Source organism: Apteryx mantelli, chromosome 12, assembly GCF_036417845.1.
Source record: "Apteryx mantelli isolate bAptMan1 chromosome 12, bAptMan1.hap1, whole genome shotgun sequence".
Classification (NCBI taxonomy): domain Eukaryota; kingdom Metazoa; phylum Chordata; class Aves; order Apterygiformes; family Apterygidae; genus Apteryx; species Apteryx mantelli.
In genome coordinates this window covers 3,017,073-3,039,862 of record NC_089989.1, presented here as the reverse complement: position 1 = coordinate 3,039,862, position 22,790 = coordinate 3,017,073, and the positions used below count along the sequence as shown (strand labels likewise).

Below are 22,790 nucleotides of genomic sequence, written 5' to 3'. Positions count from 1 at the left end.
CGGGAAAATCCGAGGGCTTCAACACCCGCTTTTCCCGTCGTTTTTCTGCCTGAGCGACGGTCCCTCGTTTTAGAGTCGTTCCGTGCTGGGGCGATCCCAGGATGCGGCTGGCGACAGCTTCTCTCTCTTCCTGGGCACAAGGGAAAAAAGAGGGGGATATATATTTATGTATATATTTTAATACCACATTCTTTTGTATTTTTTTTCCCCTGCATAAATCTGGCAATGTATCTTCTCTCGGAGGATGAAGGGTAATACAGGAGGAGTAATTAAAACACTTACTTTGGAAATGGGCTGCGTGGGGCTGATAAGAATTATCTGCCGCATATCAAGGACCCTTTTTCCCCCGAACCATATCACAAAGACAGACAGAAAATGCCAGCAGAATAGGCTTCCCCCCCCCCTTCCCCTGCGCACATTTTTACCTCCATTATGATGATAATTCTGCTCCCGCGAAACTTTTTCTCCTGCCCTTCCTCAACCGTATTTCGTTCCCCGCTCCCGCGGGGCCCCCGCCGGCCGCTCCGGCCTTTGTCCCGCCGCCACCGCGGGTTTCCCGCGGCCGCGCACGGGGGTCGCGCCGCCCCCGCGGAAAATCGCCCCGCGGCCCCGTCCCGCCGCGCCGGCAGGGAAACCCGCCGCAGGTGAGGATTTCCCAGCCGGGGCTGAGGCTGCGGAGCCGGCACTGCCCAAGACTTTCGTTCTGGCTGAGTTGCCTGATGGGCTACGAGACGTGTATTTTACCGTTTCTTTGCTAGCTACGACAACGACTCGTCGCGTAATATTGGCTTTCGCCCCTTCCAGCTTCTCCGCTGCCTCTCTTACGTGCAGGTGCATAGCCCGAAAGGTTGAGTTTAGGAGGGGAGAGACGGGGGAGAAGAGAAACGAGGTTACACAAAAGCCAGGCTGGTCAACGCAAAAAAAAAAAAAAAAAAAAAAAAAAAAAAAATCCCGTCACCAGGGAGTGGAAATAAAATTAATACGAATAGGAACCATTTCTGCTAATAATTAATACTACAAAGCATCTCCCCCCACCCCATCTTCCTTGAGATCCACAGAAATAAGAGAGCGGCTGGGGAGAGGCTGGGGCTGCAGACCCAGCGCGCCGAGCCCGGGTTCCCAGCGCTTGGGGTGTGTGTGTGTGTGTGTGTGTGTGTGTGTGTGTGTGTTGTTGGTATAATATCAATTCATTTAAAATATGAAAGTCAAGTCGCGTAGACTGTGACAGCAACCGTAACAAAAGGTGCAAGCAACAGACAATGTGATGTGCTTGTACAGATATTGTAATGATGCAAATGAAGTGGAGGGGACGAGCTGCCTTATTATGTACATAAATACACAGTGGCTCGCTGTGCCATCCTTGAATGCAGGAGAGTGAGAGAGAGAAGGGGAGGGAAAGAAGGGAGAGAGGAAAGAGAGGGAGGGAGGGAGGAAGGGACGGGGGGAAGGAGGGAGAGACAAAAAAAAAAAAAAGAAGGGCTCAGCTCGAAAACTGCTGCCAGTTTTAAGCAGCGCGCACCTCGGGCAGCCCCTCCGCCGGGCTGCGCGCACCCTCGGCCCGCGGCGCGGCCGCTGCTCGGGGCCGGCGCAGGCGGGAGGCGGCCCCGCGGCGGCCCCGCGCCCCCTCCGCAGCCCGCGGAGCGGCCCCGCAGAGCGGCAGAGAGGCGCTTTCGAGGCACGGGGCAGAAAGCCGGGAGACAGGCGAGGCCGGCAGAGAGGCAAGGTAAGGGACGCAGCTGCGCGGGTGTGCGCGGCCCTGCGCGGAGCCCCGCGGCGCCTCCCCCCCGCGGCGCGGGCCGTCACGCCGCCGCCCGCGGCTCCGCAGCCGCAGCGCCCCGGGCGTATGGTGCCGGCCGGTCTAGGGCACGGCTCGGGGCAGCCCCCCCCCCCCCCCGGGGGACCAACGGGCAGGGTTTGTGAACGATTTTAAACAACGAAAAAAATGACCGCCGCCACCCCCACGCGGGACCGGGCCGGGCAGAGGCCCGAGGCCGCGGCAGGGGCGGCGGCGGGGCCGGCAGCGCACGCCCGAGGGCGGCCCCGGGGGCCCCGAGCGCCGCGGCGGGGCCGCCGCCTCCCGCGCCCGCTCCGCCGCTGCCTGCGCACCGGCCGCGGCGTTTGCCCTGCCCGTTGTCGCCGGCGTAAATTATTTAAATCTCCATCTTGGAAAGTTGCGCTTCACCCCGCGCGGCCAGGCAGGCGCTTCCCGGAGGAAGGCGGAGGGGTGCGCAGAGCCCCTGCCCCCCTCCCCGGCCCCCTCCCCGCAGCCGCCTCCTATCTCCCCGCTCCCATTGTTGGCAGATTTGGGCATAAAAAGATGCGAGGGTTTGTTCTGCCCTGGAAAGCCGGCGGCTCGGCAGGGCCCTGCTCCCTCTCCTGCTGCACCTGCCTGCCGGGGAGTCCTCCCCGTCCCAGTCCCGTGCGGCAGCTTTACGGGGCTTTGCATGATTTAAAATTACCCAGGCACATCGGGGACTGGGCAGCTCCTCTGTGCGGGCTTCTCCCCCCCTCCCCTCCTTTTCTGTATGTGCAAAGTTCCCCTCTTTATCCTCCTTTTGCTTTGGGGTGCAAAGGCTGGAAGGCAAGGGGAAAAAAAATAAATAAAAGCAACCAGGAGCGGAGCCTGCCTGGATTTGAGGCGATTTCAATAAGAAAAGCGATTTCAATAAGGGAGTTGCGGGCCAGGGATTGTTCTCCCAGAGAGCACGGAGCATCTTTATCAAACGCAATTTTTTGTTGTTGTTGTAAATCTAAAACCTGGCCTGGTTCAAGCCCCCCGGCTCGCAGCTTGGGCTGCAGAGCGGAGCCACGGGAAAATGCAGCCGCAGGCTGCGCCAGGGATCGAGGGCAGCCGCGAGTGGTCCCGGGCCACGCGTGACACGAGCCCGGTCCCCGCTCGTGGCTGGTCCCTCCCCAGCAAAGTTTTGCCTGCGGAGCAACAAATCAAACCTGCGAAATCGGCTTCTTTCCTCGCTCTTGCAACAGCTGCGCCCGAAATAACCTTGCAAAGGAAAAAAAAAAGGGGGGGGGGAGGAAGGGGGGAATTAAATCGACCTCCTGCGAACGAAATTTTTCGTGGCAGCGCCTGAAAAAAAAAAAAATACGTCTCTCTGGACAAATGTGTGCGTGTGCACCCCCCCTCCCCCCGGACACGTTTTTCTTTAGTACCTCGCACAAAAGGCGTTGTTCTGGCGGACGCCGGGGTCGGCTTGAGGCTTTTCCTCCCCCTTTTTTGCCGCCGAGGGGCCGCGGGGGGCTGCGCGGGCGGGCCGGGGGCTCGGGCTCGGGGCCGCGCAGCCCCGCGCCGCCCGGGAGAGTCCGGGCCAAGCGCGCACAAAGCGCAGGTGAACGCGGGTGCGCACGAGGGTGCGGGAACGGGCCGGGGAGACGCCTGGGAGCCACCGTTCCCACGGTGGCCTGGAGGAGGGGGAAAGGCTCCGCAGAAATTGTCTGCGGGATGGTGGGGGATATCGAGGACGCTTTTACAGTATTTAAAATAAGAAAGATTAAGTATTCCGTGATTTATTCCCCGAGCCGTCCTTTTTTTAATGCAGCTTAAATAGGGTCTTGTGGTTAAGAGGTAACTGTGTCATTTTATAACCCTATTAGCAGCCATTAATATGTGCTAGTAATGCAGGCTCGGGGGGGGGGGCGGAGGGAGAAAGGGGGGAAAGACAAGCAAAGAGGAGACAGGAGGGAGGCAAAAACGAAAAGAGGCAGAAAGCAAGAACTTCCCCTCCCCAAAAACCAACCCCGAGGAAATAAACCCAAGGCGGGAAGGGCGGCGGGTGGGCGCCGCGGCCAGGCAGTGCGGTGCCGGCTGCTGGCCGGGGCGGGGGCGCGGAGGCGGCCGAGGGGACCCGGGCTCCTACCTGCGCGGGCGGCGGCGGGGCCGGCCCGCGGCAGCGGCAGCGGCGCGGCGGTACCTGCCTCGGCGCCGCGGCCGGCAGCGGAGCGGCCCGGCCCGGCCCGGAGGGCGCCCGGCTCGGCGCGACCCGCCCGCGGCCGGCCCGGGGCGCGCACGCAGCCCGCCGCACCGGCGGCACCGGCGGCGGAGGCTGCCGTGAGCACCGCGGCACGGCGCTGAGCCCTGCTCTCCCTCCTCTTTTTCTTTCTTTCTTTTTCCCCCTCTTCCTTCCCTCGCTGCTTGTTGCCGCCGCCGATGGCACTGGGGGGGCTGCTGCACGGCTCCCCCGGGAGCTCTCGTCCCCCGCGTCTCCGTTAACCGGGCGGGCTGGAGGAAGCCTTCCCCGCCGGGGCACCCGCGCCGGGGGCATCGGAAGGCAAGTGCGGAGGGCCGGGAGCTGCGGCCGGTGCGCGGAGCGGGCGGCAGCCCCAGCCCGGGCACACGCGGGTTTCGCTCGGCTCCGTCCCCGCGTCCTGCCCTGCCTGCCCCGAACCGGCCTGCAGCGGAGACTCGTTTATTCAGGTATACTTTTTTTGCCTAGTCCAAGCACCCGGGGTCAAGAAAAAAAAAAAGAAAAAAGACTCCAGGCGTGTAAATAAATAGTCTGTGTGTACGTCTGGGGATATTTGTTTTCTGCCTTCGCGTCTGCCTGGGCATAGGTGTCAACTCCATCACACAGCACTACTAACTGTTGCTAAAACACGTTGTCGTCTCCCCCCCCCCCATTAACGATATGACATCACTTGTCAATCAAATTAAAATAACCAGTTGTGCTTCCAGATCTGGGAAATCTCCCATATTAAAAAAAAAAATGCAACAACAATAACAAAATAAAGTTAATAAAACCGAGTCCCTTTTGTTGGAAAAAGAAAAAGGGGGAAAAAGGGGTTTTGCAAATAGTGCCGTGCGAGGAGCTAAGAAAGCATCGCACGTCCCGAGGGCAGGGGGCTGCCGGGGCTCCCCGGGCCGGCACCGCTGTGCCACGCCGCGGAGGGCTGCGCGGAGCCCGGCGGCGGCTCCGCGGCTCGCGGAGGGGCTGGCTGCCGGCGTACCCGCTCCCCAGAGGCTTTTCATAAAATTGATGAGAGAGTTGTTTAACCAGCCGTGTGAAACAGGCTGAGGCGCCGGCTCCGCAGATGAGCTAAGCTGCTCGCCTCCGAGAGCTAGCGCGGTTGCTGATGTTCCCGACGGGTGAATTAATTCAATTCAAAGCCCCAGAGGCGCAGCCGGACGCCTTTGCCCTGCACGCTGCCGCGACGGGGCATTTCACGGCAAGGCTGGTGTCCCACTGCGGGCGAGCCGCGGGCTGCAGCCCCGCAGCCGGCTCTCCAAACACAGGCAGCGGGGAAAGGACAAGGCGGAAAAAGAAATAAAATCCGCCGAGCCGGCTCGCGAGGAAATATCCCCGCTCTGCCGACCTCCGCTGCGGGAATTAAACCGCTCCGCCGCCAGAAATCGTTTCTCCCCGGTGGAGGGCTCGTTTATTTTGCAAAGGGTTTGAATAGGAGGTGGGTGCGTGGCGGGGACCCAAAAGACTCGCTTCGCCTTTTGCTGGCGAGTGTGCGCGGCCGCGAGGCCGGGAGCCGCCGCAGTGCCCCTCAGCCCGGCGCCGGGGCGGCGGCGGCGGCGGCGCGGGGCAGCCCCAGCCCCAGCCCCAGCCCCAGCCCGCCGCGGCGGAGGGCGCCGAGGGACCGGGCCGGGGCCGGGGCAGCGCGGCGGGACCCGCCGCCGCCGCTGCCCCTTTTGTGCTGTTTCCCTCGCGTCCCCCCGGCCGCGGGGTAACCCGACACGGGGGCTTCAGGGAGCCCTTGCCGGGCCGCTCCGGGGTCTGCCTCGCCATAAATCAAGCCGCCTGATTAATCTTTACAATTTGTCTTTTAAAACAAACACGAACGAATTATCAGCTCGTTAACTGCGATTTTATCACCTCCCTAAAACAAACAGCCCACCCAACCTCCCCCCGCCGCCACCCCCCCCAAAAAAAAAAATCGTGGCCCATGCCGATTGCAGCAGGGCAATAATTAAAACCTCCGTATCAATTAATAACGGCGTCGCGAGGCGCTCGGTTCCCCGCCGGCCGCCCCGCTGGAGCCGGCCTTGTCCTCCCGTTTCCCGGAGCGGCGTGATCCCCGTGTGAAACGCTGCCCCCGTTTATATGGGCGGGCTCCCCCCGGTCTGCCCGCACCGGGCACGGCCGCCGCGGCACCGCAGCCTTCGCGCCGTTGTTCGAGCGAGGCGCCGGAGAGACCTACCTTCAAACGCCCGCGTTTATTTTATTCTCTCCCTTCTTTAAAAACAAAAATCCGTTCGGGGGGGGGGGTGAGTTTTTTTTGGGGGGGGGGCTGCTGCATGGGGAAAGAAAATCGCTTCGGACGTGGAGGGAGAAGCTGGATTTTTAGACAGCTCGCTTGGTTTTCTCTCTGCCATTTAACTTTCCTTTTTCTTTTCTTTTTTTCTCTTTTCTTTTTTTTCTTTTGCTTTGTTTCCCTTTCCTCCTTGGCCCCTCCGGCCTGCTAAGGCGCCCCGGGCACACTCTGCCGAGGGGCAGGGAGCCTCCGCAGCGCGGGGGGCACTTGCCCTCCAGAGCCGCGTCCCCTCTGCCCCCAAGCCCGGCCCAATCCCTGTCCCCGGCCTGCCCGGGCCAACCACCTCGTCCCGGGAGAAGCCGGCTCCACCGCCCCTTCCGCGCCCGCGAGCCGACGGAGGAGCTGCCGCCGGGCCCGGCTCTTGCGACCCCCCCCCCCCCCCGGCGGCAGAAGGGGGCGAGGGGCGGCCCGGCCCCCCCGCTGCCGCCGAGCCCCGAGGGCGCGAGGCCCCGGGGGAGCGGGGCAGCCCGCAGAGCCCCGGGTTTGGGACGCACAAGGCCCTCAGAGGAAGGGATGCGGGGGGGGGGGGGAGGTGGCAGTTCCCCCTTCCCCAGCCTCCGGCGCCCCCCCGGAGGCCCCCGGCTTCGCCCGCCCCGCCGGACCGCGCTGCGGGTCCCCCGTGGGGCAACGCTGTGGGTCCCTCGGGGGGAACAGCGGGTGGGGAGGGGGCAGCAATTGGGGAGGGAGCCCCGTGTCGCTGGGGCCAGACGAACTCCGCAGCGAGGAAAGGGAGTTTTATTATTATTACCGTCATCATCATTATTATTATTGTTATTATTTCAAGAAAAAAAAAAAGTTCATTTCCTGGCGAATTTGGCAGTGGCGGGTGACGTCAGAGCTCCGGCGTCGTAGTGACTGGGGCCGCCGGGCCGGGGGAGGCCGGTTCCCGGCACCCCGCGCCGCCGGCCCGCGGGGCTGCGCCGCTGCGGGCCCCGCGCCCCCTCCAGCGGCCTCGGCGCCGCCACGCTGCCCCGCATGGGCACCCCCGGGGGGCCGGCACAGCCCTTCCCTCACGGCCCCGACGGGCTCCAGCACCTCCTGCCCCGAGCCCGCCGTCGGGGGTCCCTGCCCGGTGGGTGCGGGGCCGCTCTCCGCCGCCCCCCGCGCACCTCCTCGGGCGCGGGGCGCTCCCCTCCCCTCGCGTCCAGCGTGGAAATTGAGGGGTTGCGAGCAGCGTTTCCCTTTTTCTAGGAAACTAGAGGTTCAGGAACGGGAGGGGAGCGCCTCTGAAGCAGGACCTGCAGCAGCGCCTGCTCGCTCTGTGGGTGTTTGTTCCTTTCCTTTCCTATTTATTTTTTTTCTTTCTTTCTTTCTTCCTCCCCCTCCCCAAGTGCGGACGGTTTATCGGCACTTTTTTTTGGGGGGGGGGTAAAGGAGAGCCCGACTCCGCGCTCCTGACTGCGTCCTAAACGTGCCCTAAACTCCGCAGAAAGAGCCTGTTGATTCGGGTTGCGCTTCTCCCTGACCCGCCGATCCGGCAGCCGCACAGCCAAAACCATTCAAGTATTTGCAAATACTAAACCGGGTTTTCACAAAAGGGGGGCGGAAAAAAATAAGACTGCGGCGTCGCAGCCCCGTCGAGGGAGGCCGCGGGCGCCCGGCCCCGGCCCCGGCCCCGGCCCCGGCGCGGCTCCCCGGGCCTGGCCGCTTGCTGCGGCCGCCGGCGGCGAAGCCCCTGCCCGGGCCCGAGCCGAGCGCGCAAACCGGGGAGCCGGGGCGCGATCCGGCCGTGCCCGCACCGGCATCGCCGGCCGAGACCGCCCGCTCCCCCGGGGCCGCGGCCCCCCTCGCTGCCCCGCCGCCCGCAGGCTCTCCCAGGCCGGCTCGGAGCCCTCGCATTTGTTTATTTTTGCCGATTCAGACAGTTATTTCAAACTATCGTGACAGGAACGACCACGCTGGTATTTGTTCCACTCCCGGCTCCTCGCGTTGCTTTCCCTGATCCTTTTTTTTTTTTTTTTTTGGTAATGTATTTAACGCCCTCGCGCCGATTTGGCGGTGCCTCCGGCCCCCCCGGCCCCAGGGCATCCCGGTGGCGGCGCCGGGAGCCAGGGCCGGCGGGAGCGCCGCAGCCCGGGCCGGAGCCGAGCGCCCCGACGGAGCCACCTCCCCGTCGCCGAGCCCTTTCCCGCAGCCCTGCCTAGCTGCACGCCCCGGCCCCCGCCGCTCTCCCCTCCCGGCCCCCCCCTCCATGCCCCCCCGGGCACCCCCCTGACTCCGCAGCCCCCCCAGCGCCTCTCCCCGCCCCGGCGGGGCGTGCAGCGCCCGGGCAGGGAAAGCCCCCGCGGCGCCGCCGGGCGAGGATGCTGCGGGCGGGGAAGGGGGGCGGAGGAGGGGGTCTGCGCCCCCCCGGCCGGCTCCGTTTGGGGCCGGGGGTGCGGTCGGGGGCGGTGTGGGGCGGCGGGATTGGCTGGCCCGGCCGCCGGCCCTGCGCGCCCCGGCCCGTCTGCGGCGCCGCGGCCAGCTGGCGCCAGCGCTCATATAGGATGCGCGGGGATGGGACCGAGCCGGCCAGAGCAGCGGGCTTTGCCATCTGAGTAACACCCTCAACCCAGCCCTTCTCTCCTCCTCCTCCTCCCGCGCTCGCTCTCTGGGTTTTTTCTTTCTTTTTTTTTTTCCTCTCCTCTCTCTCGCTCTCCTTTTTTTTTTTTTTTTTCCTTTTCTCCCCCCTCTTTGCGGCACTCGCATCCTCCAAGCCGGCTCCATCACCGCCCGCCCCGCAGAGGCACCCTGCCTCCCGCGCCGGGTAAGTGTGGGGCGCGGGGGGGGGGGGCGCCGCGCTGCTACCAGGGCGCACTCGCTGCTTGCGCTGAAACACCCTCTTCCCCCCCCCTTTTCTCTTTTTCTCCCCCCTCTCTTTCTCCCCTCCTTTTCCTTTTGTGTCTGCCGGAGTTTTTGCTATAGCTACGTTATATTAGATCTGCCGTTCTCCCCCCCCCCCCCCTTTTAAAGCCAGCTGGAAAAACTCCTGTTGACGTTTGTAGCGAGAGAAGGGGGGAAAAAAGGAAGCTTTTTGCTCTTTTTTTTTTTTTTTGGTAAAGAGTTTGAAATGGGATCTCTGTTTATTTTGTGGGGCAATGAGAAGGGAGGGCGCAAGGCGAGGACTTTGGGGGAGAGGATATTTTTGGAAGGGGGGAGGGGCTCCGCTTCCCCCTCCCCATTCATTTACCGCTGGGAAAACAAGGCAGTTAGGAGCCAACCTGGTGGGCAGTGCATCTCCCCGGGCCTGCCGAGCTGCTAACCCGTCCTTGTCTCCCTACAGGTGCTGCCTGTCCCCGGCGCTTCCCAGGACCTGCCTCCACGACTTGCCTGTTGACAGAGGGGACACGTTTACTTCGGGGGCCGTTCCCCCCCTACCCACCCGAGGGCAAATTCGAGTCACCCGACTTTTTTTTTGTTGTTTTTTTTTCCCCCTAAACCACACCCCACATCATAACCCCCACCGCCACCTCCCCACGCAGCCCCCCGAGCCGGACCCCCGCCGAGCGCCGCTCGCTCCCGCCGCGGGGGCGGGTGGCCGGGGAGCCCCGAGGCCGCGATGGAGGTGGCCACGGACCAGCCGCGCTGGATGGCCCACCACGCCGTGCTCAACGGGCAGCACCCCGAGAGCCACCACCCCGGCCTGCCGCACAACTACATGGAACCGGCGCAGCTCCTACCTCCCGACGAAGTCGACGTCTTCTTCAACCACCTGGACTCCCAGGGCAACCCCTACTACGCCAACTCTGCCCACGCCCGGGCCAGGGTCTCCTACAGCCAGGCACACGGTAAAGCCGCCCCCTCAGCCCTGCTCTGCGCCCCTTTCCCGTCCCCAGCCCGCTCCCCGCCTGCTCTGCCCGGGCTCTTCCGTGCGGCCCGGCGGATGTCCTATGTGGAGGCGAGGAGCCCCGCTCGGGGGCCGCTTCGGGGTGTCGGGGCGGGGGGGAAGGAGATCGAAGAAAACAGGATAGAAAGGGAGGCACGGGTGGATTTTAACCCTAAAGATAACCGAGCGCCGCTGGAGGGGAGGGAGGGGGGGGGATGAGAGAGGAAGGGGAAATAGTGCGTGCACAGGCTAAAACTTCTCAGACACGGCTACTTCCCGGATGCAAAATACAAACCGATTCAAATCGGCGATGGATTTTGTTTGGGGGTGTTTTTAGGAGCAGAAGAGAAAGTGCTGCAGCAGCTGGGGAGACAGAGCAGAAAGGGCTTTGCCGCTTCTTTCGAGGAGCGGGGTGGGAGGAAAGGGGGTGCCAGTAGCAGCTGCTCCGGGGGGGCTCCCCCCACCCCCGAGTCGCCCATCTCTTTTGCTCTCGGAGCCTCCCCGGCTCGGCTGGTCTCGCCCTCGGAGGGGGCAGGGAGAAGGGGCTGTTGCGCCAGTCTGGCCGCTCTTCTCCGGCTTGTGCAATCTGTGCCCATGCCCGGCGCCCCTCCGCCTGCCCGCAGAGCGGGGAGCTGCCCGGGCTGGGAGCTGGGCGGCTTCCCGGGGCCGCTCCGGGCCGAGCTGCCCCGCGCTCATCCCAAATGCTCTTCTGTTCCTACAGCCCGCCTCACCGGGAGTCAAATGTGCCGGCCTCATCTTATCCACAGCCCCGGGATCCCTTGGCTGGACAGCAGCAAGGCGGCACTGTCCGCCCACCACCACAACCCCTGGACCGTCAACCCCTTCACCAAGACCCCCCTGCACCCCTCTGCGGCCGGAGCGCCCGGGGCCATCTCGGTGTACCCGGGCAGCAGCACGTCCAGCACCGCCTCTGTGTCTTCGCTCACCCCGGCCTCGCACTCGGGCTCCCACCTCTTCGGCTTCCCCCCCACCCCTCCCAAGGAAGTGTCCCCGGACCCCAACTCCACCAGCGCTGCCTCCCCGTCGTCCTCCGCCGGGGCCCGGCAGGAGGACAAAGACAGCATCAAGTACCAAGTGTCGCTGTCGGAAGGGATGAAGATGGAGAGCGCCAGCCCGCTCCGCAGCAGCCTCACCAGCATGGGGGCCCAGCCCTCCACCCACCACCCCATCCCCACCTACCCCTCCTACGTGCCGGCTGCCCACGACTACAGCAGCAGCCTCTTCCACCCCGGCAGCTTCCTGGGGGGCCCCGCGTCCAGCTTCACCCCCAAGCCGCGAAGCAAGGCCAGATCCTGCTCGGGTAAGTGCTGCGCGCCCTGGCCTGCCCCATCGCGTAGGGGGTGCGGCTCTGGGGCGGACGGGCCGAGGTCGGGGCCCTTCGGTGTGTGCGTGCGGTGCGCCTGGCTCTGCTTGCTCTTGGGGGGTGAGGCTGAAGGCAGCTGCGGGGCTGGTGGGGCAGAAGGGCAGGTGACCGCTCGGTCCCACTTGTCTGGGGTTTTAAGCTAGGAAATGGGGCTCGCACCGAGCTTCTGGGGGTGCCAAAGCATCCACAGTGGCTGCTGAGCCCCAGGGCGCTGACCCCAGGCTGCTGAGAGGGGGCCGAGGGACACGGGAACCAGCGCAGTGAGCTGGCAGATCCGAGCTCTACAAAGAGGGGTTTATACGAGGAAAACGTTTCTCTCGGAGAAAAAGCAGTCGCTGGCCGGCTGCAGCCGCCCGAGGTGCTCAGGCCCAATCTTGCCCTCCCCGGTCGGTAAAACTCCCGCAGACCCCACGTGGGCAGTTTCTAGCCGTAGTTTTTTCTCCCTCAAAAATTTTAGCGTCTCTTCATTAATAAGAAAGAAGGCCCCAGCCCGGGATGAAAGCGAAACTTGCCCGGCCGGTCCACTTCAAATCGCAGAGGGCCTTATTTCCTTCGCGTTTTACAGGAGCAAAAGTTCAAATATAGTTTACATACCGATGCAAAAGACTAAGGTGCCCAGTCATTGCTAACTTATTCCAACACTAACGAGAAAATACTCCTTTTTTTTCCCTGAACCAAACACATCTCTGCTTGCTAACAACTGACTGCAGATTCCCCCCCTATTCGCAACCCTTCCTTGTGTTTCTGCCTAAAAGTGCAGTCCTAAATCAGCAAATTACGTGATGGCTGAAGTTTTGATCTCACTTTGAAATCACACCAGCTGCACAACTAGACAGATGAATTAAGACAATTTGTGTAATTCTACTGGCCTTCCTGGTTTAACATCCTCAGCAGTGGAAGGAAATTGAATACTGCACATAGGCACTGAGTTTAGCTCGCCTTTTAAAAATAAAATGGCTATATATACTTGTGTGTATATATTTTTTATATATCAGTGCACATATATGCTTATGGATACACCACACACCTATTTTTAAAGCAGACAGTAATTTAGAAATGCGATCTCTTTTATGAGTTTTGCAACAGAAATATCAGATGTTTTACAACCTTATCAGCTCTGTTTCAAATGGCTCCTCTGAGCGGAGAAACACGCTCTCCCTCTTCCTATTATTTAAATGCAGTTGCTATTATGTATACTTTTTTTTTTAAATAGTGCAGCGAATACATAAAGGCAATTAGCAGCCCTATCCTACTGATTTTGGAAACAGATTCAGGACCTAGGTCTCTGAAGATAAAATGGATCTCGAATGGCTTATTTCTGTCCTGTAGTTGCCAATGATTTTATTAGAGCAAGGAAGTAAGGGGCTTTTTTGTTTTGTTTTGCTTTATGGGTTTTTTTTTCTGTAAGGGAGCCCCCTGTGCAAGGAACTGGGGAAAGTTCGTGACCACTCAGTGTTTTTGTAGGAAAACTAAGACTCACGACACGATGACTCCTGCAGCTTCCTGCCCTAGCAGGGACAAAAGCTACAAATGCAGCGCCGCAGAGCTCCCCTCATTTTTCACTGCAGACTGTGTTGTTTAAAAGCCACCCACTCCCTAGATTAAAGGAGACACAAGCCCCACTGAACTCGACGTGGCCTGCTTCAGTTATTAGCAAAACCGAGAATTTCCTCTGCAGTTAAATACTGGAGGATTTGCATAAACTATATTAAGAGAGATTTCTATATTAAGCAGACCTGCCCTCGAACCATCAGAGGCAAATGAACTTTTAGCAGAAAGCTTTCTGAGGCAGAAATAGATATCTAGGAGTTACATGCTGGGTTTTAATAGCGCCATTCCACAACGCTGCCTTTCCCATGTCTGTTACTAAAGCTGATAATGAAACAGCAATAAGGTAAACTGCTGCCTACCAAATCCAAACTGTGTTGTGGAAAAATCAGAGGAAGAGAAGAGAGCTCAAAGCCTGTTTTTTTTTTACAGTAATTTCCAGTGTGCTTGCTGCAACTGAACTTTCTTATAAATCAGCGTTCACAGCAGTTTTATGCCTTTAGAACAAAAATCATAACTGAGCCTTTGGCATTCTGTCTCGACTCCCAGTCTGCTCGGCTTTACTTTCTTATCCGGTAGCGTTAGCAAAAAAAAAAAAAAAAAAAAAAAAAAGGAAAGCAGAGAACGGGAGGGAGGTCTTTTTGCTTAGCTTTACTTCTAGAAAACCTTTTTCTCTGAATCTTTTTTTTCCACACTGGGTGCGTTTGCAGGTGTGTGCGTGTGTGTCCGTCTGCACGTGTACGTGTGTAGTTGCGGCGGGAGAACGCGCTATCTCGCCATCGGCGTGCGAGAGCCCCGCAGGGGAGCGGTGCCCGGCGCGGGCTAAGGGAGCGCTCGGTCCTGAAACGATACCGTTCATCCGACACGATAAGAGTGTCACTCTTTCTCACCTCGTGGGGAGAGCTGCCTTTTGCCCACCATGGCATAAAATGCTCGCTGGAGCCGGGGCGTTCGTGAAACGCTGAGGTCCTCGCTGCATGTGCTGTAGATGTCACTGCTGTCTGATTGCGCTTGAATTAATGCACTGTTTTGACTTCTGGAAAATGCCTAAAGGACAATGCAAAAAGCTTTTGTGAATTTGTTTTTAAAGAAAGAAATCCGGTTTCTTCGTGTTTCCATTTAGAAGGCAGAGAGTGTGTGAACTGTGGAGCAACTGCAACCCCTCTCTGGAGAAGAGACGGCACCGGGCATTACCTGTGTAACGCCTGCGGGCTCTACCACAAAATGAATGGTCAAAACCGACCTCTCATTAAACCTAAACGAAGGCTGGTAGGTGTCTCCGTCTCTGCTGGGTTTGGGGATGAATGAGGCGAAGGGGACCACACACAGGCAGGAGTATAATGTGTCGCATCTTCTCAGCCCCGGCGCGGCGCTGCCCGGGGGGAGTCTGTCCGTCCGTATGCCCGTCCGTGGCGCGGAGGTCCCTGCCGCACTGGGGGCCGCTGTCCCGCGTACCCCCCCAGCGCCCAGCCTGCGGGCCGGCGAGAATCCTCGCGCCGTGTCGCGTCGCCGTCTCCCCGTTTATCCTCAGATGACAGCTTTTAATTGAATTCCTCGTTCATTTGGCCTCCCGGGACGTTTGGGGAGCGTGCTGGTAGTGAAAGGGTTAGGAGTGAGACTGTCCTCCACCGGGTGCTAAAAAAAAAAGGTTCCAGCTCTAAAAAGCAAAACAAATCAGATGAGTCAAAGCTACTGCTCCCTACTTAATAATTATTTGTATAAAAGCCATGAAGTAATTTTCACTCTTATATTCTCTGGCGATATTAATATTGGTTCCCTCCCCAGACAATCCCCTACTGTTTAAAAAAAAAAATCCTATTATTTTTCCATGGAGTCACCTATACTTTGTATTTTCATTTGAGTGATTTAAAAAAAATGTCCTTTCTAAGCTCCTGGTAGTAGTTTCCTATCCGGATATCTGTACGTTAAAGATAAGGAAACTTTGTGTATCTGTTTCCTGACTCTAAAAGCTTTAGAGACTTTCTATAGGCAAGCCTTGCCAGTCATGCTTGCTGTTTTGAAATTTCTAATACGCTCTACTCCACAAATAATGCGTAAAATGCTAAGAATAATAAATATATTTTTTGGAGCTTTGTGATTTATGGTGCCTAAATCTCTTGGCCATTCGTGGGCATGTTTTAAGTGAGGCTGGGAGCACAGCAGAGAGCAGAAATTTGGCGCTGCCACTCTAACGCCGGGATGGGATACAGAAGATTTCTGTTGTGAGTCAGAATTTCAACTATGCAAGCTTCTTAATGACTTGCCTCCTAAAGTGACTGACATATAGAAAAATGTTAAGACAACAGTGTAACATTATCGTCTCTCAGGCTCAAGTGCTTTCCCGTCTGAATGGGACAGGCCATGGAGTTAAGCAGCATAGTTGAATATCAGTAAGCCATCTCAAATATGCAAACAGAGGTCTCCACCTTCCAGTGTGTTGGGTGACTGTTATACTTAGCTGGCTGCGAGGGATTTGGGGGAGCTAGGGAGGTTTGCTTTTAGTTTAGCTGCTGTTTTTAAACGTTTTGGTTTTTTTTTTTAATTGATTTATGGCTTTGTTTATTGCCCCTTTTTTCCACTGTAGCTTGCTTGTTTGGGGGGGGGGGGGAGCGGCGACGGCCACCTTTGGGAGTTTGTTCATCTGACAAGCAATAGCGGAGCGATCAGATTGATACCGTCGGTGCTGGGCGGTCTGGCACCGGCTGCGTTTGGGCTGCGTGAGGAGCGGGCTTGCAGCAGGGGGTACCCCCCCCCCCCCCCGGTGCCTTTGGCCTGCTCTCCCGCGCGGAGGGCGCCGAAATAGATGGGTCTCCCAGGGCCTGATTCTCGCCTTAAGCTGCTGAGCTGCCCGCCAGCTTTGGGACAGCAGCAGGGCGGTGGCGTAAAGCAGGAGCAAGCGAGAACAGAGCCCGGCGCTGGTGTCTCCCGAGCGGGGTCAGCGCGCGCTTCGGGCCGTGCCGGCTCCCCAGTGGAGCCGGCAGGCAGGGAAGCGCCCGGTGTGCTTGGCCGGGAAGGCTCTGCTGGGGGCTGGCTCCCCGAGGCGCCCCCCGCGTCAGCTCTCGGGGCTGATTGCAGAAATACCCGGGGAGCAAGGCCCTTGGGGAAATTAATGCTGTTGATAATGCATTAGAAAGTAAATTGTGCTAATTTAAGAAAGGAAAATATTTAGTCCTCAGCGCTCATCCCATTGCGCAGAACGGACTGTATTCGGACCACTTGCAGAGCCGTGGCTGAAGCTTCCCGAAATAACGGGGTGCGATTGGCGCACCTGGAAGCATCGCCCCGCGCGAGGCGTGCGTCACCGCGGGCTCCGCTAGACAAAGGCCCAGGTGGACCTCGCAGGCTGCTCTGCCTTGCCTGGCCTTGTTTGGGGGGGGGCTGAATGCTGGGGGTATTTATTCCTCCCCTCCCCACCTCCAATTCAGCAGAACAATGCGAATTAGAAAGGTCCGATTTTTTTCTTTTTTTTCTTTTGAGATGGTTGGTTGAGGGCTTGTCAGGCAAGGAACCGAGTAGGAACTGAGCAGGGACAGAGGCGGCAGACGGGTCAGCGGAATCATTGCTCCGAGGCATGAAATTTGGTTTGCTAAATATTTAAAGAAAGTTGGAGCCGGTTTTGTTTTCTCCCTTTCACTTGTAAATGGAAACTGAATTTTCAGTGATGGCTCCGATAAATACTGCACCCAGTTAAGCAATGCAGTTGGTTTTCTTTTGTGGCCATCTTTAAAGGGCCAGAGTAGGGGTAAAAAAATCACATTCTTTAAGATCATTCCCTCTTTTTAAACTCAATCCCAACATCAGCATAAACTAAATAGGTATTAAAAACAACAAAAAAAAGGCAAATGTACTCTCATGATGCTTTATAGAATCCTGCACAAGGAAGACTTGCACAAATCAGATGTCCTTTTCCCTCCCAAATTTTTGTGTTTGGAGAGTTAAAAAGAGCTGCATTGTTTCCCTCCCTACGTGCCCGGCACACATGGTGCCAGGGGGCTCGGAGCTGCAGTCAGCATGGGAGAATACTTGCATTTAAACAAAAACCCAACGGCAACAAAATGTAAAACCGGTAGGCGCTTTCCTTCGGCCTCGATGCTCTGTAAAATCTTGGGATTAGTTCTAGCCAACCTCAATGCTGAGCCTAACCTGACCTTTCCTCTGATCTCCCTCCTCCTGCCGGTACGTTATTAATTTTCTTTTTCTTTTGGTTAGTCAGCGGCTAGGAGAGCAGGGACTTGTTGTGCCAACTGTCAGACAACCACCACGACCTTATGGCGACGTAATGCAAACGGGGACCCAGTTTGTAATGCCTGCGGACTCTACTATAAATTGCACAATGTGAGTATTTGCTCGTCTCGTGTGTCGCTGCTTGCCTAGCTGCGATTGATGTCTTAACTGCGTGGTGTACACTAGGCTTTTATTGGTTTCAGGGTTTGGGTTGTTGTTTTATTCCTTCCCCCGTCTCTAAGGTTCCCCTGGGAAGTGACAGCCATTCTTTGTAGGCATAGTGATGCTAAGTTCAGTGACATTACAATGTATTAGCTTGGCTTCTAACGCTTGGGCAAATCAGGCAAAATAGAGTTACCACACTTGGTTTTAACTAAGCACGTTTTGTGTGTGGTTTCCCTCCAGAAGCAGAGAGGCCATTTGAAATGCGCTCTGTGCAAAAATTAATCCCAGTAGGGCATCTTTGTGTTGATTTTTTTTTTTTAAGAAACAATTATACCTAAGGCTTTGTTTTATTCTATTTTTTGAAGAAATTAAACCTAAGCAGGAATCACTTGACATGTTGGAACGTTATTTAAACTGCAAGTAAGAGAGGTTACTGGTACAAGATTGCTCTTGCCTTAGGAGTGAATTTGGGTCAATGTGTGCCTCCTAGTTTGATCTCTTCTATTAGTAAATGAATGAGGACTGGGGGTAAGCCTATGGGAAAGGGAGTCATCAGCTGCCAAATTCAGTTCAATTTGTTTTTCATGTCTAGGTTTTTTTTTTGTGTGTGTGGTTTTATTAAACAAATCAATATAAACAAGTTCTGCAGAGCGAAACACCATTTTTTTTGGCCAGAAAAAGGTCTCCATCCAGGAAAAACACATGGGGGCTGTCCAAATATTTTCATTTTTGCACAATAAGGTCATTTTGTCTGCATGAGCCTGATTTTCTCATTTCTTGCAGGTGAACAGGCCTCTGACCATGAAAAAGGAAGGAATTCAGACCAGGAATAGGAAAATGTCCAACAAATCAAAGAAAAGCAAGAAAGGCTCCGAGTGTTTTGAGGAACTGTCCAAGTGCATGCAGGAGAAATCGTCTCCCTTCAGCGCTGCTGCCCTTGCTAGTCACATGGCGCCCATGGGGCATTTGCCACCTTTCAGCCACTCTGGACACATCCTACCAACACCTACCCCCATCCACCCATCTTCCAGCATCTCATTTGGACATCCACACCCATCCAGCATGGTTACAGCCATGGGATAAAACCCGATGACCAAGAGACCCACCCAGAGATTAAGACCATGGGGCTTTGCCTAAGACAACACCAAGTAAGAAAAGGTTCTGCAAAGAGGAGAACGTAGGGATGGCAAAAGGAGATCTTTGCGCCCATGTGGTTTAACTCTTAATGCTGGACTAAAACCTTGCAAACGATGGGTCTTCTGCAGCAACGCGTAGTGGTGCCTGTAATGCACTTTGCCCCCTCAGGTATAAGGAAAAAGAAGAACTCACCTGTTCGATAATTAATGGCCCAGCAGAAAGCAAAAGGTGGCAGGAGCTGAAGGAAGAGGCTGGAACTGGCTTTCCTTTCTCTCTGTTATTACTGTGAATATTGTAAAGAGATATTAGCAGCCTCCGAGGATGGAATCGGCTCACTGGAAGCCACATGTGCTGGATTTCTATCGTGGACTTTGTTTGGGGAGGGAAAAAAAAAAAAGGACATCTTTATAAAAACTTAATTTTTAAAATGAAATCAGACACAAAGTCATATTTATTTTGCTCTTGTTTTCCACAAAACGCCTCAACCCCTCTGATTGCATGTTTTTGTGCTGTCTTTTGGAATCACCACCCTGCAAGAAAACCTGCCTTCATAACAAGGGGGAGGGGGGGGGACCGGATTAACTTCATCTATTTTTCATACCAAAATATCTGCTAGGAAGGGGAAAAGGAGAGAAAGAAGAAAAGAAACAAAGCAAAAATGTAGGTGTAATACGGGATTTTAATGTGCCCAAGATAGCGATTACTTTGACACAATTTCTTCATTCTTTTCCCTAACATGAAAGATTTATTTAAAAAAACCACAACAGTCCCCCTCCCCACCACCCTATTGTTCCTCAAAACAGACAGCTCGAGCGGACAAACTGTTGCGAAGAGACTCTGGGGAAGGCAATCCTGCACCGGCGACGGGTGAGAGACGGGCATTCACCCCGCTGCGTCGCAGCTCCCTCCTAGCGCAGCCAAAACCATCGCAGGGCATAAAACCGGCCGACTCGCCGACTCGGCAGGTCAAAGCATTTTGTTCTGTTGTGTTGGCAGCTGTCGCTTCAAAATGCAGATGAGCTGCTCGGGTAAACGCAGGGCAGCGTGGCCCCCACGGCCCGGCCCGGCGCGTCGCCACGCGGCCGGCCGGCGTGCATGCTGTCGCGGGCGTCCCGGCCCCCGTGGGCTGCGCAGGGAGGAAGGGCAGAACGAGGCGGAGATCACTGGAGAGGGGAAGGGGAGAGACAATCAGTTGGAGCTTCACACGTCCGTCAAATCCCAGACACAGCGACAGCTGATGAGACGAGCGAGAGCACCGTTCTTGGGGGAACGGCCGCTTTCCGTAGCGCATTTTCTATGAAAACAGCAAAAAAAAAAAAAAAAAAAATTAAATCTCCCGTTATTAAACCATATTGTACGTAAACGACCGAAAACAAAGCTATTGCCAATGTGAAGTGTATTCTATTGATTGTTATGATCTGATGCCTCTCGTGAACACAAGCTCCAGTATAACATACAATGTACATATTTAGCTATACTTCTGATGAAAATGCCCCGATGAGCAGAGGGGTTTGATAATGTAAACCACGTAAGCTTAACTCTGTGACGAGCTTTTTATTTTATTTTTTTAACTTTTTAACTTTTTTGTTGTTGGGGTTACTCTTTTTTTTTTTTTTTTTTGGATCAAGCCAATTGTATCTTTACTGCAAAAGTCCTGCTTTAAAGAAAAAAAAAACTCAACGAAACAAATAACAATGGATGTACATTCATTTTTTTTCTAAATATATAATTCAAATGTTTGATAATGAACTAAGGACCAAGCAGCCATGGAAAATCCTGCTTTCCTTCTTTTTCTGGTCTGCGTAGGCATATAGGTGCACTTTGTAAAGAAGTGGAAATAAACGGGAAACAAAATTGGTTGGGAGAAATCATATGAATTTTTAATCTACTGAGGTAAAAAATTGGGTCCTTTCTACCTTTTTACCTTTACAATGGTACAGTTGTATGTTATTTGTACCCGACTCAAACTTCTGTAGGATTTGGGCAGGGGCGGGAAAGGGATGTGGGTGGAAGACAGGGATTACTGATACAGTTGACAAAGTGCAATATATTGTCAGTCACTGCAGCATAGACAACGGCAGTCGAGATTTAAATTATTTTGTACTTGTATCAGCATAAAAAAATTCTGCAGTATTTTCTGTTTTTATTTTAATTTTTTTATTTTGCTTATTTTTGGATTAGTGAACTAAGTTATTGTTAATTATGTACAACATGTTTATATATTGTCTGTAAAAAGTGTATGCTTTCCTCATATTCCTTCAAGGTGAATATTGCTAAGAATAATAAAATACCTTTTTTGTGAAAGTACCTGTGCCCAGCTTCGTGTCATAAAGGCCACTTTTAGCAGGGAGAAAGGAAAAATTACCGTCGTCATTGTTGCCGGTAGAATTATTAGCTTAAACTTTATGCGGAGCGGGCTATTGATATTTCAGAAACCTACTAGGGTAGGACAAAAAAGCAGTGGGTGAATGATTTAGTATAAAATGCTCAGGTACAAAAGCACATTCTCCAGTGTTGTTCTGGGGCAGCGAGGTCACGCAGTTAAGCGCGATAAAGTTTCTAAACCGGTTTAAAAAATCTAAGGCAGCGGCCACGTTGCGGATGATGAACTGCAGGTTTCGCTGTCCTTTTTTTAAAGTGTTTGGGGGAATATTCGCCGTCTTTTTTTTTTTTTTAAGTGTTTGGGGGAATATTTTCAAATTAAAAAATAAAGTTTTCAAAGCACGGCAGATGCGCAAAAGCAGCCGGCTGGCTAGCGGGGCACCGCGGTGAATCCTGCAAGCTGCTTCTCGCGGTCTGGCATCACGCGCGGCGTGGAGGGAGGGACAAGGGGGGGACAGGGGACCGGGGGCCGCTCCGCGCTGGCCGGGGATGCGCGGATGGGGAAGGCTGCGTTTGCCGGGCGGCTCTCCCACGGCCAAAACTGCGGCTGCTTTCGCCACGCGGCCGGGCCCGACCCGCACCAGGAGCTTGCAGGGGCTCTGCGAAGAGGAGCCAAGACTTGCGCAGTCGCCGCCGGCCCCGTGCGGGGGTGAGCACCGCTGCAGCTAAAGCAAGATTTTCAAGAAAAGTGCTAATGAGCTTTGGGTTTCCTCCTCCAACCCCACGAGGAGCTGCGTCTCGCTTCTACAGAAGCCAGCTTGGGGATAACGCCTTACTCGTTAAGCAAAAAATTAACACGAGTTCCTTTTGCAGAGTGCGTGGGCAAATTCCAGCCCTTTCCAGCCCTGCTGCTCTTGCGCCAGGCCCCTTCCGCGAGCCGGGCTCGCGAGGGAAACTGAGCCGCAGCAGCTCGCGGCGGGCTGAAGAAAGCACGCGCAGCCGGGACGAGGCCTTCCCGCATCGTTTCAGACGAGTTAAACGTCGCTCTCAACTCGTTTAGCGAGGCTTAGTGCAAACACCCGTAAAAAAAAGCAGTTTATGGCAGAGGTTCCAGTTACATTTGCGGTGCAGGCTTCATTTAAAAAGAAACACGCTCGTCTTCAGACAGGTTTAAAACGGGGTTATAACTAAACTCTGCCACTCTCCCTCCATCTCCGAATGCCCGAGACGGCCACTGGAGATGAGAACGGGAGAAGCAGGAGCATCGCTTTTAAATAATTTAGAATAATCAAGCTATTTGCTTTGGTTGCACACTAAATACCCTTACGGGCTCTCGGCGTTGATTAGGGCTTACCCTGAATTGCTTCACTGCAGGCGTTTCGCCGGGTCGGTCTGAGCCGCTGGCGGAAACGGGGCCGTAAGCCGCCGGCTTGCCGATGGGTGCTGCGAGAGCCCGCCAGCACCCGGAGCAGCGCGCCGCTCCGGCCGGGGTCTTCGGCGGTTCCTGCGACACGGATCACAAATAATCCTGTATTTGTCAGGTGGCACTAATCCGTGAAAGATCAGCCCATCTCTCTGCAACGTGTGTATCGTGTTTGTCTCCAGACATTTTGCATAGCGGAAGAAAAACAAACAGCAGGGAATGGAAATGGAGCAAGTGTGTAAAGTTCAACACAAAGCGTTGAATCTGCAGAGCAGATATCGAGGCAACAAATTGGGATTTACGGTCCTTTCACTACCACCAAACACTGGGGGACAGGCTTTTTGCGAGGGGGGGGGGGGGGACCCTGACGTTACTTGCCTTTGGTTCCCGTTGTCGGGATTATTGTTTTAAGCCGTGCTTAATTGTCATGTCTCCACGGCCACATCAAAAGCCAAGACGATTAGGTTACAGGGAGTGTTTGATGTCAAAATACAAAATAAATAAAAGGA

General features: G+C 55.8%; 1 protein-coding gene and 1 long non-coding RNA gene across 4 annotated transcripts; one reads left to right on the top strand and one right to left on the bottom strand.

Annotated features, from left to right (window-relative positions):
• On the bottom strand, positions 1–10,017 carry LOC136993226 (uncharacterized). The gene is made up of 3 exons (XR_010885447.1): positions 9,933–10,017; positions 9,474–9,582; positions 1–130 (listed from the first exon to the last, which is right to left on the bottom strand). It is a non-coding gene; the product is annotated as an uncharacterized lncRNA (long non-coding RNA).
• On the top strand, positions 1,701–20,840 carry GATA2 (GATA binding protein 2). 3 transcript variants are annotated; one of them, XM_067303701.1, is made up of 6 exons: positions 1,701–1,723; positions 9,536–10,040; positions 10,800–11,399; positions 14,101–14,279; positions 17,220–17,345; positions 18,183–20,840. In XM_067303701.1, exons 2-6 carry the CDS (start codon positions 9,812–9,814, stop codon positions 18,480–18,482), a joined length of 1,434 nt encoding a protein of 477 aa, XP_067159802.1. In that variant the 5' UTR covers positions 1,701–1,723; positions 9,536–9,811; the 3' UTR covers positions 18,483–20,840. The 3 variants fall into 3 exon arrangements, with proteins under 3 accessions (XP_067159802.1, XP_067159803.1, XP_067159801.1); XM_067303702.1 differs by lacking the exon at positions 1,701–1,723 and adding an exon at positions 8,808–9,019 and having other exon boundaries at positions 14,134–14,279; XM_067303700.1 differs by lacking the exon at positions 1,701–1,723 and adding an exon at positions 8,808–9,019.
• The last annotated feature ends 1,950 nt before the right edge of the window (positions 20,841–22,790 follow it).

What these genes read in the sequence shown, in the direction of transcription:
- GATA2 (XM_067303701.1), top strand. Translation starts at nt 9,812, where the DNA reads ATGGAGGTGGCCACGGACCAGCCGCGCTGGATGGCCCACCACGCCGTG. An exon ending in TTAAACCTAAACGAAGGCTG is followed by an intron (nt 14,280 to 17,219) that starts GTAGGTGTCTCC and finishes TCTTTTGGTTAG; the next exon opens with TCAGCGGCTAGGAGAGCAGG. An exon ending in TCTACTATAAATTGCACAAT is followed by an intron (nt 17,346 to 18,182) that starts GTGAGTATTTGC and finishes CATTTCTTGCAG; the next exon opens with GTGAACAGGCCTCTGACCAT.